The 21939-nt window shown below is 41.4% G+C and overlaps 1 protein-coding gene across 1 annotated transcript in view; it reads right to left on the bottom strand.

Annotated features, from left to right (window-relative positions):
* The window catches only part of LOC139396628 (3-hydroxyisobutyryl-CoA hydrolase, mitochondrial-like), a 46033-nt gene that overhangs the window by 20090 nt on the left and 4004 nt on the right, over positions 1 to 21939 (bottom strand). Inside the window, exons 2-7 of the mRNA XM_071143577.1 lie at positions 19738 to 19780; positions 19335 to 19466; positions 18210 to 18294; positions 17982 to 18062; positions 17688 to 17740; positions 1770 to 1848 (exon numbers count right to left, since the gene is read on the bottom strand). Coding sequence (XP_070999678.1) covers positions 1770 to 1848; positions 17688 to 17740; positions 17982 to 18062; positions 18210 to 18294; positions 19335 to 19466; positions 19738 to 19780 — 473 coding nt within the window. The remainder of the gene's footprint in view (positions 1 to 1769; positions 1849 to 17687; positions 17741 to 17981; positions 18063 to 18209; positions 18295 to 19334; positions 19467 to 19737; positions 19781 to 21939) is intronic.

Below are 21939 nucleotides of genomic sequence, written 5' to 3'. Positions count from 1 at the left end.
ACACTGAATGTCACTTGTGTGCTGCTCTGCTGTGCGCTGCGAGACTCGAGTTCAAATAGGCTAAACCATCGTCTTGTCACGTCAAGATGTTGTCACCATCGACGCCGGCTGTCAATCACCGTCGACAGACAATGCTATTGTAATATCGCCCCAACCTTAGAGGTGATTGATAAAGACCTAGCACACACCATCCTTCAGAATAATTATTGACAATATACAAAACGGTCACAGTCCAAAACATAAAGACATTTCAATTTGATTCAGGAACATGCGCTGGGTTCAATATATGGCCCTCAAAAAGTTTGAGAAGATTATTTCGAGATTTTGGGACAAATGCCCTATAGCATGTGTAGACTGAGAGTTACAAAAATAAACAAACAATTCCAACTTGCTTGCATGGAGTGGACATCCACCAGAACTAACTTAATTGCTGTGCGAAACCCTGAGATAAGACTAGCCAACGTAAGAGGGGAGGCTCATTAACCATAGAAGAAGAGTACCATTTCAGACATTATGCATCTCTATGGCCTATTACTACAGCATCGATATACAAGATGACCCCTTTCACGGCAAACCACACTGATAATTACAGGCTAGTACAAAACCTGCCAAAAACACAGCAAAGCATCTGGATCGATTCAGAACATGTCCTCCGTCGATGACTGTGCTGTTCATCTTTGTACAGTATAAGAGAGCCACTATGGCATCAGCCAGTATGGTGCGATTAGTAAAGAAAATCATCAAAACATAACAGACAAGCTAAGAAACACCCGAAATGATCTGGGACACATTATCACGTGTGGTGCCATGAAAGCTTTCTATTGTGCATTACAATCAATCGTCTCAGGAAAAGTGGCCCATCTTCGACATTCAAGGAGTGTAAGGTGTCCATTATGCCTAGTGGAACAGTTTCTGGGCAACCTCACACCTGGCAACATGGCACAAAGTGCAAGCGGGTATGAGTGACTGTCCGAGACCAATGATCGACACTGAGGCTCTGTGTGAGACTGGCCTCAAGCATTTGAATGATCGTTTGATTTGCCTTTGGCCACGTGGTGAGCATTCCTTCCTTCCATCGCAAGTAGTACCCACTAGGTGATAATCTGCATACCCTCTTTCACACTGCATAACTTTATATTGTCAGTTTCCACATAAAACAGTATTTTCCTATGGTTCCCAAGGTCCCCATAAACACTTAAAATAATAAGACTGATACAGCCAAATCAATTTCTGCACTTAGGTTTATATTCAGACTTTAGATACGGATACTTACTGTAGTTTGAGAAAATAAGACAGATTTTGACCTAAGAGTTAAACAGGTAACAAGCTATTGCGTAATTAGCTAGGTGTTAAGATTTTTTTACTGCTAATTACTTTGTCACTTGAAAAAGAAAAGCCGCACACACTAGGAGCTCAGATGCAATAATTTAAAAGTGATAACATAATTACCAACTAATTACTTTGTCACCTGAAGTGTGACCATATAACTGAGGAAATATACTGCTTGGTGGTATGAGATGGTCAAATAATTTTCTCATGTTTACATAATAACTGCACTGAAACAGCTACAGAACAGCCTGTTGGCCTGTTCATATCTGGCTGATGATGATGATGATGATGCTCTTCTTGCAATGCTTAAGTCTGCATGGCCCATTTATTATTAATGCACTGGAGCGACCGTGCAAAGCAAGGCAACACACTCGCAATAACATGAGCCAAACATGGACCTAGGGGGAAGAAAAGGGACGGATGCCAGTAGATTGTCTTACCGATTGCCGTCTCCGGCATGGCGAACAGAGTCTTCTCAGTGGCCACCCGAAACCGCCCATGGACCGAGAGGCCCACACCCTGAAAAGCAGAGAGAGAGTGAGAGTGTTAGAGTGAGAAAGAGAGAAAGAGAGGGGAAGATAATGAGAGAGGGCATATTAATTAGAGGACTAGAGACAGAGAGTGAGGCAAGAAAGTGGGAAAGTGAATAGATGAGAGACAAAGAGAGAAGATGAGAATGATGAGAGCAAGAGAAAGAAAGGTTAAGTGAGGGACATCTAACAATTTATCTATGGATATGAGTGATGTGATTGACGGAGAGGTAGGTAACAGATTGGAAATGTAGACGGAGGTAGAGGCCAGGCTATGCCCTTTGATCTTCTGTGTGTGTGTGTGTGTGTGCGTGTGTGTAATGAGCCTCCTAGAGCACTATTGAATAGAATGGATCTGGAGGGGATGGCTGTAGTTTAACAGGCTACAAACCAACTGTGCTATTTTGTGTGTTTGTAACTTATTTTGTACATAATGTTGCTCGAACTGGACAAAGATGTTTTTCTTTAATGAATTTGACGGGAAAGGATATACTTCTTCTCTGAGACCAGGCCCAAATCCCAGTCATTCGCGTTAAGACTAAAATACAGGGGGGGGTACCTTGTGAATGGGTAACCCGCCCCTACCATAATTTCTATTGGCCAACGTGCAATCACTGGAGAATAAACTGGATTATCTCCGTTCGAGACCATCCGACCAACAGAACATTAAAAACTGTAATATCTTATGTTTCACCGAGTCATGGCTGAGGACGACACGGAAAATATACAGTTGGCTGGGTTTTCCATGCATCGGCAGGCCAGAACAGCTATGTCTGGTAAAACGAGGGGTGGTGGTGTGTGTCTATTTGTCAATTAGAGCTGGTGCGCAAGCTCTAATATTAAAGAAGTCTCAAGGTATTGCTCACCTGAGGTAAAGTAACTCATGATAAGCTGTAGACCACACTATCTATATTTTTCGTAGGCGCCTATTTACCACCACAAACGATGCTGGCACTAAGACCGCACTCAACGAGCAGTATTAGGCCATAAGCAAACAAGAAAATGCTCATCCAGAAGTAGTGCTCCTAGTGGCCAGGGAATATAATGCAGGCAAACTTAAATCCGTTTTACCTCAATGCAACCAGAGGGGGAAAAAAAACAACCTCTAGGCGACCTTTACTCCACACACAGAGACGCTGACCATAATTCTATCCTCCCGACTCCCGCTTAGAAGCAAAAACTTAAGCAGGAAATACCAGTGACGCGCTCAATACGGAAGTGGTCAGATGACGCGGATGCTATGCTACAGGACTGTTTTGCTAGCACAGACTGGAATATGGTCCGGGATTCATCCAATGGCAAATCCAAATATGACACAATTTCAATCGCACTCCACACTGCCCTTTCCCACCTGGACAAAAGGAACACCTCATCACTAAGCTAAGGACCCTGGGACTTAAACACCTCCCTCTGCAACTGGATCCTGGACTTCCTGACGGGCCGCACCAGGTGGTAAGGTTAGACAACACATCTGCCACATTGATCCTTAACACAGGGGCTCCTCAGGGGTGCGTGCTTAGTCCCCTCCTGTACTCCCTGTTCACCCATGACTGCGTGGCCAAGCACAACTCCAACACCATCATTAAGTTTGCTGATGACGCAACAGTGGTAGGCATGATCACCGACAACGATGAGACAGGCTTTTGGGAGGAGGTCAGAGAACTGGCAGTGTGGTGCCAGGACAACAACCTCTCCCTCAACGTGAGCAAGACAAAGGAGATGATCGTGGACTACAGGAAAAGGAGGGCCGAACACGCCCCCCATTCACATCGACGTGGCTGCAGTGGAGCGGGCGGAGAGTTTCAAGTTCCTTGGTGTCCACCTCAACAGACTATCATGGTCCAAACATACCAAGACAGTCATGAAGAGGGCACAACACCTTTTCCCCCTCAGGAGACTGAAAAGATTTGGCATGGGTCCTCAAAAAGTTCTACAGCTGCACCATCGAGAGCATCACCGCCTGGTATGACAACTGCTCGGCGCTACAGATGGTAGTGCGTACGGCCCAGTACATCACTGGGGCCAAGATTCCTGCCATCCAGGACCTATAAGAATAATAGCGAAGACATCAAAACTATGAAATAATACATAAGGAATCATGTAGGAACTAAAAAAAAAGTGTTAAACTGCGTTTGAGCCCAATCAGTTGTGTCATGACAAGGTAGGGTTGGTATAGAGAAGGTAGGCCTATTTGGTAAAAGACCGTTTATCAAATGACAGTTTATCATTACTTTAAGACATGAAGGTCAGTCAATCCGGAACGTTGCAATTACTTAGAAAGTTTCTTCAAGTGCAGTCACAAAATCCATCAAACGCTATGACGAAACTGGCTCTCATGAGGACCACCACAGGAAAGGAAGACCCAGAGTTACCTCTGCTGCCGAGGATAAGTTCATTAGAGCTACCAGCCTCAGAAATTGCAGACCAAATAAATGCTTCAGAGTTCAAGTAACAGACACATCTCAACATCAACTGTTCAGAGACAGCATGAATCAGGGCTTCAGGGTCTTATTGCTGCAAAGAAACCACTACTAAAAGGACACCAATAAGAAGAAGAGACTTGCTTGGGTCAAGGAACAAGAGCAATGGGCATTGGACCGGGTTAAATGTCAAAATTTGAAATGTTTAGTTCTAACTGCTGTGTCTTTGTGAGACGCAGAGTAGGTGAACGGATGATCTCTGCATGTGTGGTTCCCACCATGAAGCATGGAGGAGGTGGTGTGGTAATGCTTGGTTGGTGACACTGTCTGTGATATATTTAGAATTCAAGGCACACTAAACCAGCATGGCTACCACAGCATTCTGCAGCGGCACACCATCCCATCTGGTTTGCGCTTAGTGGTACTAATCATTTTAAGCAGGACAATGACCCAACACACCTCCAGGCTGTGTAGAGGGCTATTTGGCCAAGAAGGAGAGTGAGAGTGCTGATTTAGATGACCTGGCCTCCACAATCACCTGACCTCAACCCAATTGAGATGATTTGGGATGAGTTGGAATGCAAAGTGAAGGAAAAGCAGCCAACAAGTGCTCAGCATATGTGGGAACTCCAATATTGTTGGAAAAGCATTCCAGGTGAAGCTGGTTGAGAAAATACTAAGAGTGTGCAAAGCTGTCATCAAGGCAAAGGGTGGATACTTTGAAGAATCTAATATATTTTGATTTGTTTAACACTTTTTTGGTTCCTACATGATTCCATGTGTTATTTTATAGTTTGATGTCTTCGCTATTATTCTACAATGTAGAAAATAGTAAAAATAAATAAAAACCTTTGAATGAGTAGGTGTGTCCAAACTTTTGACTGGTACTATATGGTAAAAGAGACTGCCGCCAGCCCAAGCTCATTTTTTACAAGTTTCCTCTCAGTAAAAGATCAGTGTAAAAGAGAAGCACATTGTTCACAATACATGGCCATTGGTTAAGAACAGCTGCACAGCTCCCTTAATCTTAACATGATGTGGATAGCCTTATCTAATCTTTAGTTGTTCTATTTGGCGATAAAGGTGATTTAAAACATTGGTAGATGTGCACAGAGCACATCAGCATCTGCTCTGCATTGATGATGTCTGTGAAAGAGCACGTAGAGTCTAGTCTGCAGTGAGTCCGTGACTACAGACAGGCAGGCAGCTGGCTAACAGTAACAATAAACAGTGAGCCAAAACAAACACATAGACGACCCCAACCACCCCGGGTAAATCTAAGGGTTGTGTGACAAATGGCAGTGCAGATTAAACAACATCTTATCAACAGAAACTGAACAGACGACTCTATGGTGTTGACCGGGAGATATGTAGCTCTAATGTGACGTGAGAGCCCCCAATTGACAGGCATGACCTACAACAGACAATGACCCTTGAGCTGAGTCAACTCTGCTTGGGGTAGCTTCAGGGACACGAGGGGGCAGCAGCCCAAAGAAAAGTAGGATATGCAGTATAGGAGACCTTTAAGGAAATAAAAGCATAGAATGACATTGAGGAAATGACGAGATGATGGGAGGAGACCTTGGTAAGGAAAACAGAACTTTACTAGTTGATTGAACTGCCCTGACAGAGTCAATGGTCCCCGGAGGATGGAAATCTTTTACCGTAGGTCTATAGAGCAGTCAGTGGTGATAAGTGTCATGGTTAATGTATCAATACCTCCGTCTCCTCCCAATACATTCCAACACGCACCCTTGCAGCAATTCAAATCAATCACATTTTGCTGAAGGCCTAAAGCGTCAAGTGATTTCTGTCGCACTGAAGGATGATTTATATACAAGGACCAAATTAGCTTGTAGATAGGGACTTCTACATCATATTTGACCTCTCTAACTAGCATGAAATTGTGTATGAATCTATATTTCATGAAGTTCCGATTAAATCTTTTATAGAATGTACAGGGTAAGTCTTATTTATGAAGTGTTGTGCGTGTAAATGGCCGTTGAAGGACATGCTCCTTGTTTGGTTCCCAGAGTCATTCCCATCGAATCAGGACACCAGAGATAGAGAAGCCATTAACAAATGGATGGAATTTGAGTTGTCTGTCTAGCCAGCTCTAACCAGGCTTTCCTCCGAAGTGGAAAATACCACCCATTGACATGGCTGTGCAGACTCTGGAGACGGGAGTGGAAAAAGCAGATTCCCCCCTCCCCCACCAAGGTTCAAGGAGAATCCTTAACAGGATGGAATCTGAGGCCGTATATCTCTCGCCTTTTTATAAACGATGGGAACTGCTGGTCGGAATGAAGAAGCATGAAAGGGAAGCACTTCGTTTAACATTCCATGAAATGAGATCATACCCATAAAAGTAAAAGGAACAACATGATCTATCGGTACCACCATATTACACGTCCAGGGTACTCAGGTTTTTCTGGGAACATGGGACTTGTCAAATATACAGTGTAGCCCAGGACTAGCACGTTCCTCACATTCTACCGCTTCATCAGGAGTCACTGGGTTATTCTCATCTACAGTATAAAGCTATTAATACCCTGCAGAAGTGTGTTTTTCCACACCTTTATAGGAAAAAACTTCTCCATAAAACACAATGAAATATCCATGTGGGTAGTAGTGATTTTTCTTTTTGGGGGGGGGTCCGATCTGACTCTTTATTCCACTTTCACTCAGCTTTGCATCTTTACTTTAGTAGTTAAGTTGTAGTAGCCTACTGCTCACTAGAATGGCATCAGAGGCAAAGACAATTGCTAAGTATTCCCTTTGAAGTAAAAAAATACTGCAGGATTTGACAACAGTTCATTACAATCCTCTGGTCTTTGTGTGGAATAACATCTCCATTATCTGATGAAAGCAGGAGAGAGGGGCAGGCTAATCTAACTATGACTGAAACAAGGTTAAGGGATTTCCTTGTCTTTTCAACAGGAGTCTAAATGAAAATGAAAGGAAATACCCTGAGGAGAAACTAAGGGGTCTCTGTTAGAGCCGACTCTCCCTAAATGAAACCCACAGATAGTATTACAGAAACGAAATGGAAGGCTTTTCCCCCGGGAGGTAGGTAAAGATCGCATACACACAACTAACCAGGGCCAAATCTCAATCAATGAGCAGCCATGACTCCCAAGCCTTAGCCACAGAACAGTCCTCTCTGGTCTTCCCACAATATTAGAGCCTTTCAATAAATATGGAAATGTACCGCACTCTTGAGAAGGAGCTGAGTGCACTCTACCAGCCGTTATTGTGGTGTAAGCACTTCTCACACAACCACGGTCTTGCTGTTTCACTGTAAGGCATAGATTTAATAGTGGCTTTCATAGTGCGACTAGTTTTTGGATTCAGAGTTTGTGTGTGGGGTGTGAACGTGTTCTCGGTCTGACCTGTCAGGATGAGTCAATCCCCCATTTCACCCTTCAGACTATAAAGTCATGCTTGGCAGAGGTTTGCTAATAAGATGATCAAAAGACCTAGCCGTCTTAAGATGAATGCACTAAGTGTAAGTCGCTCTGGACAAGAGCGTCTGCTAAATGACTAAAATGTCAACCTGATGTTGTCTTTCCTGTAGCTGTACATCCTCTGTTTACATAATCGACAGCAGACACAGGATAAGGAACTGGGATGATGTAGCTAGAACGTCACTAAAATGTTACCCTCTGAACGGAGTTGGGCATTCGTCATGCCGTGGCATTAGATCATCTGGTATTCATCACCGCATCACCTTCGCACACGGGCCAGTAAGCCTTTACATCACAAGGAAAACTAGCCTGGGGCTAACACGGGATCAGTGCTAAGTAACATAACACAGTAAAGGATCCCCTGTGTTAGCATGTGGCTTTATATAGTCCCAAAGGAAGGGCTGAGGGGTCTTCCTCATTCTGCAGCCTCATCCTAATCAGACACAGACATATCACTACAAGTGGGATGCGTTCATTATGAAACACGGAGGGACTACATGGACTTGTCCAATAAGAAATTCTCATTTACAGTTTTAGTTGGAAGTTTACATACACCTTAGCCAAATACATTTAAACTCAGTTTTTCACAATTCCTGACATTTAATCCGAGTAAATATTCCCTGTCTTAGGTCAGTTAGGATCACCACTTTATTTTCAGAATGTGAAATGTCAGAATAATAGTAGAGAGAATGATTTATTTCAGCTTTTATTTCTTTCATCACATTCCCAGTAGGTCAGACGTTTACATACACTCAATTAGTATTTGGTAGCATTGCCTTTAAATTGTTTAACTTGGGTCAAACGTTTCGGGTAGCCTTCCACAAGCTTCCCACAATAAGTTGGGTGAATTTTGGCCCATTCCTCCAGACACAGCTGGTGTAAGTAAGTGAGTCAGTTTTGTAGGCCTCCATGCTCGCACACGCTTTTTCAGTTCTGCCCACACATTTTCTATAGGTTTCAGGTCAGGGCTTTGTGGTGGCCACTCCCAATACCTTGACTTTGTTGTCCTTAAGCCATTTTGCCACAACATTGGAAGTATGCTTGGGGACATTGTCAATTTTGAAGACCCATTTGGAACCAAGCTTTAACTTCCTGACCGATGTCTTGAGATGTTGCTTCAATATATCCACATAATTTTCCTCCCTCATGATGCCATCTATTTTGTGAAGTGCACCAGTCCCTCCTGCAGCAAAGCACCCCCACAACATGATGCTACCACCCCCGTGCTTCACGGTTGGGATGGTGTTCTTCGGCATGCAAGGGTCCCCCATTGTCCTCCAAACATAACGATGGTCATTATGGCCAGAGGACATTTCGCCAAAAAGTACGATCTTTGTCCCCATGTGCAGTTGCAAACCGTAGTCTGTCTTTTTTATGGCGGTTTTAGAGCAGTGGCTTCTTCCTTGCTGAGCAGTCTTTCAGGTTATGTCGATATAGGACTCATTTTACTGTGGATATCGATACTTTTGTACCGGTTTCCTCCACCATCTTCACAAGGTTCTTTGCTGTTGTTCTGGGATTGATTTGCACTTTTCGCACCAAAGTACGTTCATCTCTAGGAGACAGAACGCGTCTCCTTCCTGAGCGGTATGACGTCTGCGTGGTCCCATGGTGTTTATACTTGTGTACTATTGTTTGTACAGATGAACGTGGTACCTTCAGGCATTTGGAAATTGCTCCCAAGAATGAACCAGACTTGTGGAGGTCTACAATCTTTTCCCCGAGGTCTTGGCTGATTGTCCCATGATGTCAAGCAAAGAGACACGGAGTTTGAAGGTAGGCCTTGAAATACAGGTACACCTCCAATTGACTCAAATGATGTCAATTAGCAGAAGCTTCTAAAGCCATGACATCAGTTTCTGGAATTTTCCAAGCTGTTTAAAGGCACAGTCAACTTAGTGTATGACCCACTGGAATTGTGATACAGTGAATTATAAGTGAAATAATCTGTCTGTAAACAATTGTTAGAAAAATGACAAGGTAGATGTCCTAACCGACTTGCCAAAACTATAGATTGTTTAACAAGAAATGTGGGTAGTGGTTGAAAAACGTGTTTTAATGACTCCAACCTAAGTGTATGTAAACTTCCGACTTCAACTGTACATTTTTCGTTGCGTGCCCTTATGACTATGACCCAGTATTGGGAACTGTTATTTAACCTCACTAAGAGATTAATCGAACATCCGGATGCGAACCGTTCCAGAAAAAGCATCTGGAGGTTTGGGAAGAATGGCTGATTTGATAGACTACAACGTCTGGCAGCCACCAGCAGCCCCTCCACATCCTAATAAAAATTTGAATGAACAAATGTCGAGAGAACTGCTGAAAAATCATGCAGACTTAGTAAAACAAGCAGTTCAAAGCCAAAAATATCACGCTTTATCGATCCAATACCGAGCGTCAGCTAAGATCAATTGTCACATGCAGTAGCGAATCAACCTGACACTACATCAGCACATTATCATCATCAACAGAAGATAATGCATGTTGCTGCAACATCAAAGGCTCAATCCCATTTAAATGTTTTGCTTCCTCTACTGTTTTGCCTATATGGCCTTTTCATTTGGGCAAAAGCCTGTCCCCCAGCCCCTCTCTCCTCTGTGACCCAGAAACAGATAGGTGGTTGAGGAGATGCAAATGGAAGCGTGTCCTCCTCTCCTTGACAGCCACCTTTTGTTAAGGGCAGTAATGTGTATCCTACCGGAGTCCTTTGCCACACCCCCTTTGAATCAGATTTTGTTTTGTCGGAGAAGAAAACCATGCACACGTTTAAAGAAAAATATGCTACTTATCATTTAATCTATAAAGTGTCTCGAACAACAAACTTAATTTTATTTCGGGATACGCCCCTGTAAATCTAATTTGCCTGATGACAAGCGAGTGGAGAAGGATAATCTAATTTCACACTCATTTCAAGCGCATTTGTCCGTCCACGTCCCTCTCTGCCTCTTCTCGGTAACCTTTGAAAAGTAGGCGAGAGAGGACACGGGTTGAACAAATCCAAATGAGGTGAACATTGCAGGCAAGCACATCAAACAAGGGGTAAAAGCAAGGGTTAAGGGCATGAAATGCAACCATAAGAATACACCTACAGAGGGATTCCTCACAAAACCAGGACAAAAGACGACCATGATTTTGGAGATGGATTGTTGACATGTGTTTGACATTTGTATGTAAAAGCATCATTGAGAAATAATTGATCAAAGTTGGCATTCAGTGCCTTCAGAAAGTATTAAAAGTATTCATACCCCTTCACTTATTTCCCCCAAAATTGTTACAGCCTGAATTTCACGTCATATTTTTTTCTCTCACCCATGTATATACAATACCCCATCATGACTGTGAAAACATGTTTTTAGAAGTTTTTGTAAGTTTATTCAATTACATTAGTATTCAAACCCACCAGTCAATACGTTAGAGTCACCTTTGTCAGCTAAGTCTTTCTGGGTAAGTCTGTAAGAGCTTTGCACACCTGGATTGTACAATATTTCCACATGATTCTATTTTAAATTCTTCAAGCTCTGACAAAGTTGGTTGTTGATCATTGCTAGACAGCCATTTTCAAGCCTTGCTATAGATTTTCAAGCCGATTTAAGTCAAAACTATAACTAGGCCACTCAGGAACATTCAATGTTGTCTTGGTAAACAACTTGAGTGTATATTTAGGCGTGTGTGTCGGGTTATTGTCCTACAGAAAGGTGAATAAATCTCAGTGTCTGGTGGAAAGCAGACCAAACCAGGTTTTCCTCTACAATTTTAACTGTGCTTAGCTCCATTCCGTTTATTTTCATCCTGAAAAACTCCCCAGGCCTTAACGATTGCAAGCATGCATATCCTTAACATGATGCAGCCACCAATATGCTTGAAAATATGCAGAGTGGTACTCTGTAATGTGTTGTATTGGATTTTCCCCAAACATAACCCTTTGTATTCAGGACAAAAAGTTAATAACTTTGCCACATTTTTTGCAGTATTATTTTAGTGCCCTGTTGCAAACAGGATACATGTTTTGGAATACTTTTATTATGTACAGGCGCCCTTCTTTTCACTCTGTCAATTAGGTTACTATTGTGGAGTAGGCCTACAATGTTGTTTATCCATCCTCAGTTTTTTCCCCATCACAGCCGTTAGACTTACTTTCTGGTTTCATGGTGAAAACCCTGAGCGGTTTTCTTCCTCTCCAGCAACTGAGTTAGGAAGGACTCCTGTAAATTATTAGTGACTGGTATTGATACACCACCCAATGTGTACTTAATAACTTCACCATGCTCAATGGGATCTTAATGTCTGCTTTTTTCGTCTACCAATAGGTTTCCTTCTTTGCGAGGCATTGGAAAACCTCCCTGGTCTTTGTGGTTTAATCCATGCTTGAAATTCACTGCTCAACTGAGGGACCTTTCATATAATTGTTTGTGTGGGGTACAGAGATGAGGTAGTGACTCAAAAATCATGTTAAACACTATTATTGCACACAGAGTGCAACTTGCACATTTTTACTCCTGAACTTATTTAGGCTTGCTATAACAAAGGGGTTGAATACTTATTGACTCAAGACATTTCAGCTTTGCATTTTTTATTGATTTGTAAACAATTCTAAAAACATAATTCCGCTCACATTATGGGGTATTGTGTGTAGGCCAGTGACAAAACATCTCAATTTAACCCATTTTAAATTCAAGCTGTGAATTCGGTGTTACCCAGGCCTTCTTTAAAAGGTGCAATATGCAGAAATCACTCTGTCATTTCCCGGTTGCAAAAATTCTAATAGTTTGCCTAATTCCAGTTTATGTGACAAAACAAGCAAGTATAGTGTAGAGAATTATTGTACCATCTAAACCACTGTGAGAAATATTTTCAAAAACATGTATTTTCAGCTGGTGTACAAAACAAAGTAAAAGACGCAAAAATGAAACATAAGAACTGGAAGCATAGAAATAGCGCACATAGAACAGATGAGAAATCTATAAACCCATTTATATGTCAATTTGGTCAAAAAGTTACATATTTTTTATATTTTTATTTAACCAGGCAAGTCAGTTACGAACAAATTCTTATTTACAATGACAGCCTACCCCAGCCAAACCCTAAACCAGGACGATGTTGAGTACCACTCTGCATATTTAGTACCACTCTGCATATTTTCAAGCATATTGGTTGCTGCATCATGTTAAGGGTATGCACAACGCATCACCGGGGGCAAACTACCTGCCCTCTAGGACACCTACACCACCCGATGTCACAGGAAGGCCATAAAGATCATCAAGGCCAGCAACCACCCGAGCCACTGCCTGTTCATCCCACTATCATCCAGAAGGCGAGGTCAAAACAGGTGCATCAAAGCTGGGACCGAGAGACTGAAAAACAGCTTCTATCTCAAGGCCATCAGACTGTTAAACAGCCACCACTAGCATTGAGTGGCTGCTGCCAACATACTGACTCAACTCCAGCTCACTTTAGTAATGGAAATTTATGGAAATGTATGTAAAAAAAAATGTATCACTAGCCACTTTAAACAATGCCATTTAATATAATGTTTACATACCCTACATTACTCATCTCATATGTATATACTGTACTCAATACCATCTACTGCATCTTGCCTATGTCGTTCTGTACCATCACTCATTCATATATCTTTATGTACATATTCTTTATCCCTTTCCACTTGTGTGTATAAGGTAGTAGTTGTGGAATTGTTAGCTAGATTACTCGTTGGTTATTACTGCATTGTCGGAACTAGAAGCACAAGCATTTCGCTACACTCGCATTAACATCTGCTAACCATGTATATGTGACAAATAAAATTTGATTTGATGTTGGGCCAATTGTGCGCCGCCCTATGGGACTCCCAATCATGGCCGGTTGTGATACAGCCTGGAATCAAATCAGGGTCTGTAGTGACGCCTATAGCACTGAGATGCAGTGCCATAATGTTTCATCTATTAGTGCTACAAAGCAGACATTGGTGTCACATAAAGCTTTTCCGCTTGCTCTGTAATATGAGTAGTGTTTTGATTCCATTCACTTTAAAACATTTTTTATTTTTTTTATTTATTTACATTGATTCATAAATATTGAAAAAAAAATACATTTTGGATTTGGCTAATGTTTCAATATATTGTTGAACATAAAATACTGTACGGGCATATCGAAGTTATAGAGTGGGATTTCTGCTACTTTTACAGTGATGATCCAATTTGTAAGCATTGCCAACAGATTGAATGTGAAAATGTATTCAAAAAATGATCACCCTCTGCTGGTGATTTGCAGAATGTGCAATGATTCAAGTAAAAAGGAGGGCTGCCTACTATTCCAATTTGTATGTATACAATGGGCCATAACTTTAAAACTAGCACTCTGGAACTTTGATACGCCCGTAAAGTATATTATGTTCAATAATATATAGAATCATTTGTCAAAACAGTCTGTTTTTCCAATATTCATGTTTATATTTTTCTATATTCAAAAATTAACATAAAACAAAGGGAAAAAAATACTACTCATATTGAAGAGCAAGCAGTAAAGCTTCAATACGACACCAATATCTACCTCGTAGCACTTACAGACTAAACATTATGGAGTCTTAAAGGAGGCCTGGGTAAGGCCAAAATGTCACAAATATACTGACTTTAATTATTTTTCAATTATGCTTTCAGATACAAATGTATGTCAACAATCCTTTTCCAAAAGGACCATTCAATGGATTGCATTTTGTGGAAAAGTGAGGACCGATACTGTCTTCCAAATGCAGGGATCAGGTGAAATTGTGAAAACCCTATTTGAAAGTGTGTTTTGTGATAGGCAGGCAATGTTTAGTGAAAAGAGGTGTGAGGTGTCTGGATGGAGTTTCATCGGTTAACAGTGCTAATAAATTGTGTCAGTATAGCCTAGCCCAGTGGCTTTGTTGTGTTTGATTAGGCCAACAGGTAGTCCTTGTTTGCTGCGTTAGACCGAGATGTGGGAACACCCTTAAAAATCTGAAAGGGCAATAAATCAAGCCCTTATTCAGGACAGATGGTTCTGATCGGACAGGGCTTAAAACTTCCATTAAACTACTGCTTTCCACCATCCAACCACTGAATTTATGCCTTTTCCCAGTCGTCTATCGCTAGACATCCATACCTTCACCCCCATGGAAATATGCAGTGAACAAAAGTGAAGCACTAGTATAAGTAGTATAAACAAGTATAAACAATAGTGATGTTGAGGGCAAAACATACTTTAGAGGACTTCTCAATCCACAGAAGATTCCAAGGAGCGCCCCTTACTGGTGAGTAAGTCATAGACTGTTCTCTCTGCTACCGCACGGCAAGCGGTACCGGGGCGCCAAGTCTAGGACCAAAAGGCTCCTCAACAGCTTCTACCCCTAAGCCATAAGACTGCTGAACAATTAATCAAAATAGCCACCGGATTATTTACATTGACCACCCCCCTCCATTTGTTTTTTTTACACTGCTGCTACTCGCTGTTTATCTATGCATAGTCACTTCACCACTACCTACATGTACAAATGACCTTGACTAACCTTACCCACGACATTGACTCGGTACCGGTACCCCCTGTATATAGCCTCGTTATTGTCATTTTATTGTGTTACTTTTTATAATTTTTTACTTTAGCGTATTTGGTAAATATTTTCTAAACTCTTTCTTGAACTGCACTGTTGGTAAGTAAGCATTTCATGGTAAGGTCTACAAATGTTGTATTCGGCGCATGTGATAAGTAGTTTGATTTGATTTGTTTTAAGTCTGACCCTGCACAAGGAGAGTTATCTGAACGTAGCCTGCCTGAGTCCAACCCTTTCATATTCCACAAGAACATTGACATATCTGTGTGTGTGTGTGTGTGTGTGTGTGTGAGAGATTTTTCACAGCTTTCTGTGACTCCACCCTGCCAGAGGGATACCGAGAACAAACACACGACACCATTGAACCCGATAGACACACGCATCTCGTCTGTTCTCAGAGACCTTGGTGGGCAGCCGTGAAACATGCAGGACACAGAAGATGGGCAGGGACCAGGGAGGAAGAGGAGGCGACACACAGCTGACAGTCTGACAGCTGGGTGGGACTATTGTCACAGTGTCTCGTCCATCATACATCACTTCTAGTGACAGGCTGGGCAAAATAATGCACTACTGTAGAATTACAGACGTGACTTCACAAGGATCTGTGTGGATCGAAATGTGTTGTTACAACAAGGTACGTACGTATAAGTGAGACATTCTATAGTCCTATACTCCAAAACAATCTACTCATATATAAAAAAAAGATGGAGTGGCTTGTACTCTAATATCAGAAAGACCGATAACGGTATGCTTTCATGGCTGTATTGACTGCCTTAGGCATCAGCTCAGGGTATGATTACCATCTGTGTAATTCTAGCTAGTGTCTCTCCTCCTCTAGCAAACTGCAGGACAACAAGGTATTCATTCCCATTCCAAGCGAGTCTAACAGGAGGATGAAAGAAAAAAAACAAGTGGCAGCAACATGCTCTGGTCTACGCCACTTCTCATCCTAACCAATGAGAGCCCAGCTAGGTATCAATTCACAATAAAAGGAGCTGGTCAGGACAACAGGATGTAAAGCATATGACTGACACCTGCAGGGTGGTCGGTGTATTACCACTCACAATGAAAGATTAATCTTCAGCCATAGGCCCTTTTTCAGTACAGACACACTGACCTCAGGCACTGATGCTCTCAATTTTTTGAAAGACCCTCATCGCTATCTGTGCCCATTCAACAGCCTAGATTTACGTAGGTATTACTTCTCATACGCTTACGATTATTGCTTGAACAGTCGCTAAGATCATGTTTGGTTGATATCATCGCAAAATACCTATTTTGGATGCAGCAGTTGTTAGCTAGAATGTTAACGCTCATTGACCTAGGCAGTAGCAAAGCTAGCCAAAGAGCCATTTTACGGGTTGAAGTGCAAGTATAATGCAGTTCATTTGCGATGATGACACAAAGCTTATATTAAGGTCAACATTCATACGAGCCTTAAAATTCAATTATAATCCCAAAGTAGTGTGAAATGCACTCTTAAGCTACATGTAAAGAGAGGCTTTTTTGTTGCCGGTCTATGAGAACTCCCCCATGTTCTGCAACCAATATGGCTCACCTCGCCCTGGTGCAGTAATGTTTGCAAACACACAAGGGTGATGTAAATTTATAGGGACAAATTATACTCTAGAGCAACTGGCGCCCGTGGGTGACTTAATTTGGCCTCCCAAGTTTCCTGAGCAAAAAAAATGCATACAAATAATATCTATTATTTTGGGGGGAAATGAAATACTGTAAAAACACCAGCAAACCAGCTCAAAGTGATATCATTTTGAAAATCGGTTCAAAATTATTCCCACGCATAATAGAGAGACATATGTCTAACGGTAGTCTAATGCACGCACAGTACAAGTGTTTTCCACCAAAGGAAAAATCTGTCCTTGTTTGTGGTACATTGTCATTTCAAATAAACCCGAAACTGGGTCACAGGCAATGGCTCAAAGGCTTAGCATTCTCACTTTATTTCTGCATACAAAAAGGGACATGATATTCACGAAATGACAGCATATTCAAATACCCATTCTAGTTTGGGAACCAACCGGTTACCCATTTGCCATTTTGTTGGGTTTTGCCAAACCGCGTTTGGGTTGAGAGGCCCTCCCTTCCTACCCCTATGTTTTTATTTTGTTCCATCATTTTTTTTCCCTCCAAGAGAGATTACAGAGACAAGCTGCCGTGACAGAATGACCACCAGGACCACACAACATCCCTGCCCCTCTGATCCCAGGAAATCGTGTTAATCGTGCCCTCTCATGTCGCCATCTTGTGGTGAAAACATGCACCACAGCAATAACATGCAATGTCATCTATCTGTATGCTTGGTGATCTGGGCCAAAAATTCTAACCCAATTTTTTTTTTTTTTAAGATACTCACCCCTCCCATTGTTATCCCATCAATAAGGGCCACATATGGCTTCTGATATGTTCCTTAAAAGATCAAATAAAATATAAGTCAAAACAGAACAGATAGCCAAAAGGAGAGAAACTGGTGCTCCCAAAATACTAAACATAACTGGTCTCATCAGAGAATGGTCTGTCCTTGTAGATTCACAACAATGGTCTGTCCTTGTAGATTCACCAAACGTTTTGTAATACACAGGGATATTGTTTGTTCTAAAATGTTTCCCCTCTACCAGAATCTTGGAAGAGGCGAGATTGGGACACGTACCAATAGTATTGTTCAGGATGTATTCTTCACGGAAGAAGTTCTTAGCAAGAGCATCTCCTATCTTCCCTGCTTCAGTCACAGCTAGGAAGAAATGTGATTACAAAATGCACTCAGTAAAGCACAGAGATAAGACACTTTTGAAAAGGAAGATGACGACATATTCAGTACATATCAAGATACTGTGCGAGTATGCGTGTGCGTGTGTACTCTCGACAGTCTGTTATTTACCTCTGATGTCTCCACCAGCACAGAAGGCTTTCCCACCGGCTCCTTTGACAATAACAATATCAGTCTCCTTGTCTGTCTCCCATTTCTACAATGGAACGTGCAGCAGATTCAAAACAGCTTGAGTACATTATGTGGATCAAGTCAATTCTGACTGCTATCCAAGTTTACACGTGGTACATTACAAGGTGTTACATTGCCCATTGCAATGCCCATGTAAACCAGATCGCATTCAAGCTAAGTATTTGTGTTTAGACATTGAAGCATTTCCAAGTTCCACTTTCCATTGACATTAGCCCTTTACACTCATTCCCGTATACGGTTAGAATTGGCAGATTTGGGTAATGAAAAACAACCTAAATTCATTTGGAACGTAGCGGCGGTACAGTAACATGCTATACATGACGTCAGAGCTCCGGGTTTTGACTGACAGCCGATCTGAACGTGAGCCCCCATCCCTTCCGGTAAATTGTGCATCTTTTGCAATTTTTTTGTTTCCTAAGTGAGGAAAACGCCGTAAATTCGGGTGACTATTTATTTTCAAAGATGAAACATTGAGGATTATAATAAATACCATTGCACCTACCCCACATTTGTCAGGAATAGTCTTATCGTGTTACTGAATGTATCCAGAGTGTTTTCAGATTTCGTTATCAACAAACGCAGCGAAAAGTACAGTAAATGTAAAATGTACATAAAATCAACAGTGTAATGTTTGGATTCAGTCTTGTGAACTGTTGTGTACTCACTATTGGCCTAATAATTTTCACATTATCTCCAAACTGTTCCCTTTCAATTGCAACCATGGTTATGCATATGCTTCTCATATTTCTTCTGTAAGAAACTCTTCAATGTATCCTTATCCATATAGGCCAATTCCCACGAGTGTAAAGGGTTAAAAACAGGTTTTGAAACATTTGAATTTGCTGAATGCAACCTTAAACGCTCCCGTTTACCTTCTGTAGCTAGAGGCCTTAACAGTAAGCCACATTTAACAATTTGCCACGTTTAATGAACTACTCCTACAGATCGCTGCCATTGTTTGCAGCAGGACTGATATGATTGCCTGTCCTTGCCCCCTGTCCCAGTGACAGGTAGCCTAGTCAGTGTTAACCAACTATCGCTCACCTTGAGCTGGGGGTACATGAGTCGTATCATGTTCATGTTGAGGGCGTTCAGGGCTTTGGGGCGGTTCAGGGTGATCACCCCAGCATTCCCCACTTTCTCCACCAGTATCTCAGCTCCCGCCTGGCTCGTCATCTGCCACCAAAAACACACACACAGAGAAAAAAGGCAATGCAACACAAGCAAACACATTTAGGTATAGCAGTAGGACGAGCATGACAGGTTTGACTTAAACTCCTGACCAAAAGGAAGAGGATTTCTATTCTATACAATAAAGTGGTGCTGTTACCTACTGTAGCTATAGCTTAACGTGTGTGTCCATCTCTCTCCCTGTCACTTCTGTGGAGGGAGTATTACCACACATATAGCTAGCTAACTGTCTTACAGAAGAATTTTAAGTGCTTACCATTTGCCCTCGAATTCTTTGCAATCTGCAGAGGGACCTAAATCTAAAGACAATACAAGAAAGATGTGAAAATGGTGAGATTGAACACTATGAACACTAAACTTGGACATACTGACCTCTTATTAGGCTGGGCGAACCTGATTTGGTGATTGCTGGTATATCGTCAAAATAAATCAATTGCAACTTGTTTTTTTGGACTCATTCAGCAGTTTTTTACCTGATTAAGTACAATACCATTGGAAATTTATGAGAAAGGTAGAATGCAGCCATCATTACTTTTTTTAAAGCATCTTATAAAACTGTACAAGCACCAAAAGCCATATTGTTTTGACAAGCGGCAATAAATCACAAATTGATTAGGTGGAAATCTGGTTGTTACACGCTGTTGAAACTAACACAACAACAAACAAAACATGGAAACAGGAGATTTTTTCTCTTCTCACAGGTTAGAGGACAACCGGCAGGAGACAGTCAGCTATATTTCAGAGTGTTAGATTTTGATACGGGGGTCGCCAAAACAGAAAGGGAAACGCAGCTCTGTTTTGTCAATTACTCATATCAATTTCACATTGAAATCAATAGAGAGAGAAGGCGGAAAATCAGGATGGACATTCTGTTAAAACTAGCACAGCTCAAAAACCACACGGAACCTGGGAATTTTATATCACTGGTAGTGGACAACTTGTAGAAGACAACTAGTCACACTTTGAAGTGTTGCTTTATGATTGAGGTGGGTCACCAACGCAGTAAGATTAACGCAACACTTGTGTGTTAATCACTCATATCATTACATATTGAAATCAATAGAACGAGGGCAACATTTTTTGGTTGTATGTTCTGTTTAAACTTACATTATACAAAGGTCACATGGAAATGTGGAATAACACACACACACACATATATATACACATATATTCATATTATATACACACATATATATATATATATATATTTTATATATGTAACCCTTCCAAGGAGCTTATCATATAAACTACAACGCAAAAAGTACTATTTACTTCACTTTTAATCATGTCAGCACAGGTAACAGTCATTTAGTCTTTCTTTAGTTTTCATTCTTACTCTTCCCAATTCACTTAAACTATATTACTTTACTTTCCATGGGCTTCACCAGAGTACCCCCTAGTGGCTGGAATACAACTGTATTAAGCCCCCTACATATACATTGGGTTTATCTAACAGGTTGGTTAGATAAACATTTGTTGAATGCTGCTATCTATATTTTGGAATGGCGGATGTTGATTTCGGGAGTCTGCCAAAGGGAACAAACCACTTTTTCAAACGAATCACGACCCACCTTAGAATATCAACAGTGACAACGGTTGGCTGCTATTTAAATGACAGTTTGACTGTCTAATCTGTGTATTAGTATGTGGCCAGCGACATTTATAGAGCGACCACCCCAAATTATTTGTGCCATTTGAGAAACACATTTTTTATAGTTCTAAGTCCTGCGACCCCCCATCACTAGTTTAAGCATTGAGATAAAAAAAAGCTCTTATGCACAATTTAACCAGGTGCTCTAGAAAGAGCTCCCATAGTGACTGTGCAGCAGCCAATTCATTCAACCTCCCTACTGTTATATTGGCTCACAATGTTAAGAGGACAAACGGCAGAAGACAAGGCTTGATTTATTTAAAAAGCTTTTTTATTCTACCTTGCATTATAATAAGGACTAGCTAGAAAGTACAGTCTCTTTGGAGAAACACAATTTGAAATTGGAAGACTAAAGCCTTGTTCACACTGCAGGGCTTAATGCTCAAATCAGTTTGGTTTGCTAGCTAGGACACCAGCACACACTAACCTTCACACTGTGTACCGGTGTCCCCTAGCCTCTTTCTTCTTCGGTGGTGGGTTTTCAGTGGCTGGCAGGGCTTGACATGAACTTTTTTAGCCACTTGTCCTTTGGACACATTTTTTACTTGTCCAAATGCTTAAGTCACTTGTCCCAACAAAAAAAGGTATGTAACACCATCAGCCAAAAGGGTGACTGAAAATGAGTGAAGTATATATATATATAGTAGGGATTGAAAATAAATAAAATACAAAATAAAAAGTTAACTAGGAAAGTCAGCTAAGAACAAATTCTGCAGACCCATAATCCACTTGTCAAACTTGTTCCAGAGGGCTGAGTATTTGCAGGTTTTCGCTCCTCCCTTGTACTTGATGAATTAAGGTCACCAA

Source organism: Oncorhynchus clarkii, chromosome 3 (genome assembly GCF_045791955.1).
Source record: "Oncorhynchus clarkii lewisi isolate Uvic-CL-2024 chromosome 3, UVic_Ocla_1.0, whole genome shotgun sequence".
Classification (NCBI taxonomy): Eukaryota; Metazoa; Chordata; class Actinopteri; order Salmoniformes; family Salmonidae; genus Oncorhynchus; species Oncorhynchus clarkii.
This window is presented reverse-complemented; position numbering and strand designations above follow the sequence as displayed.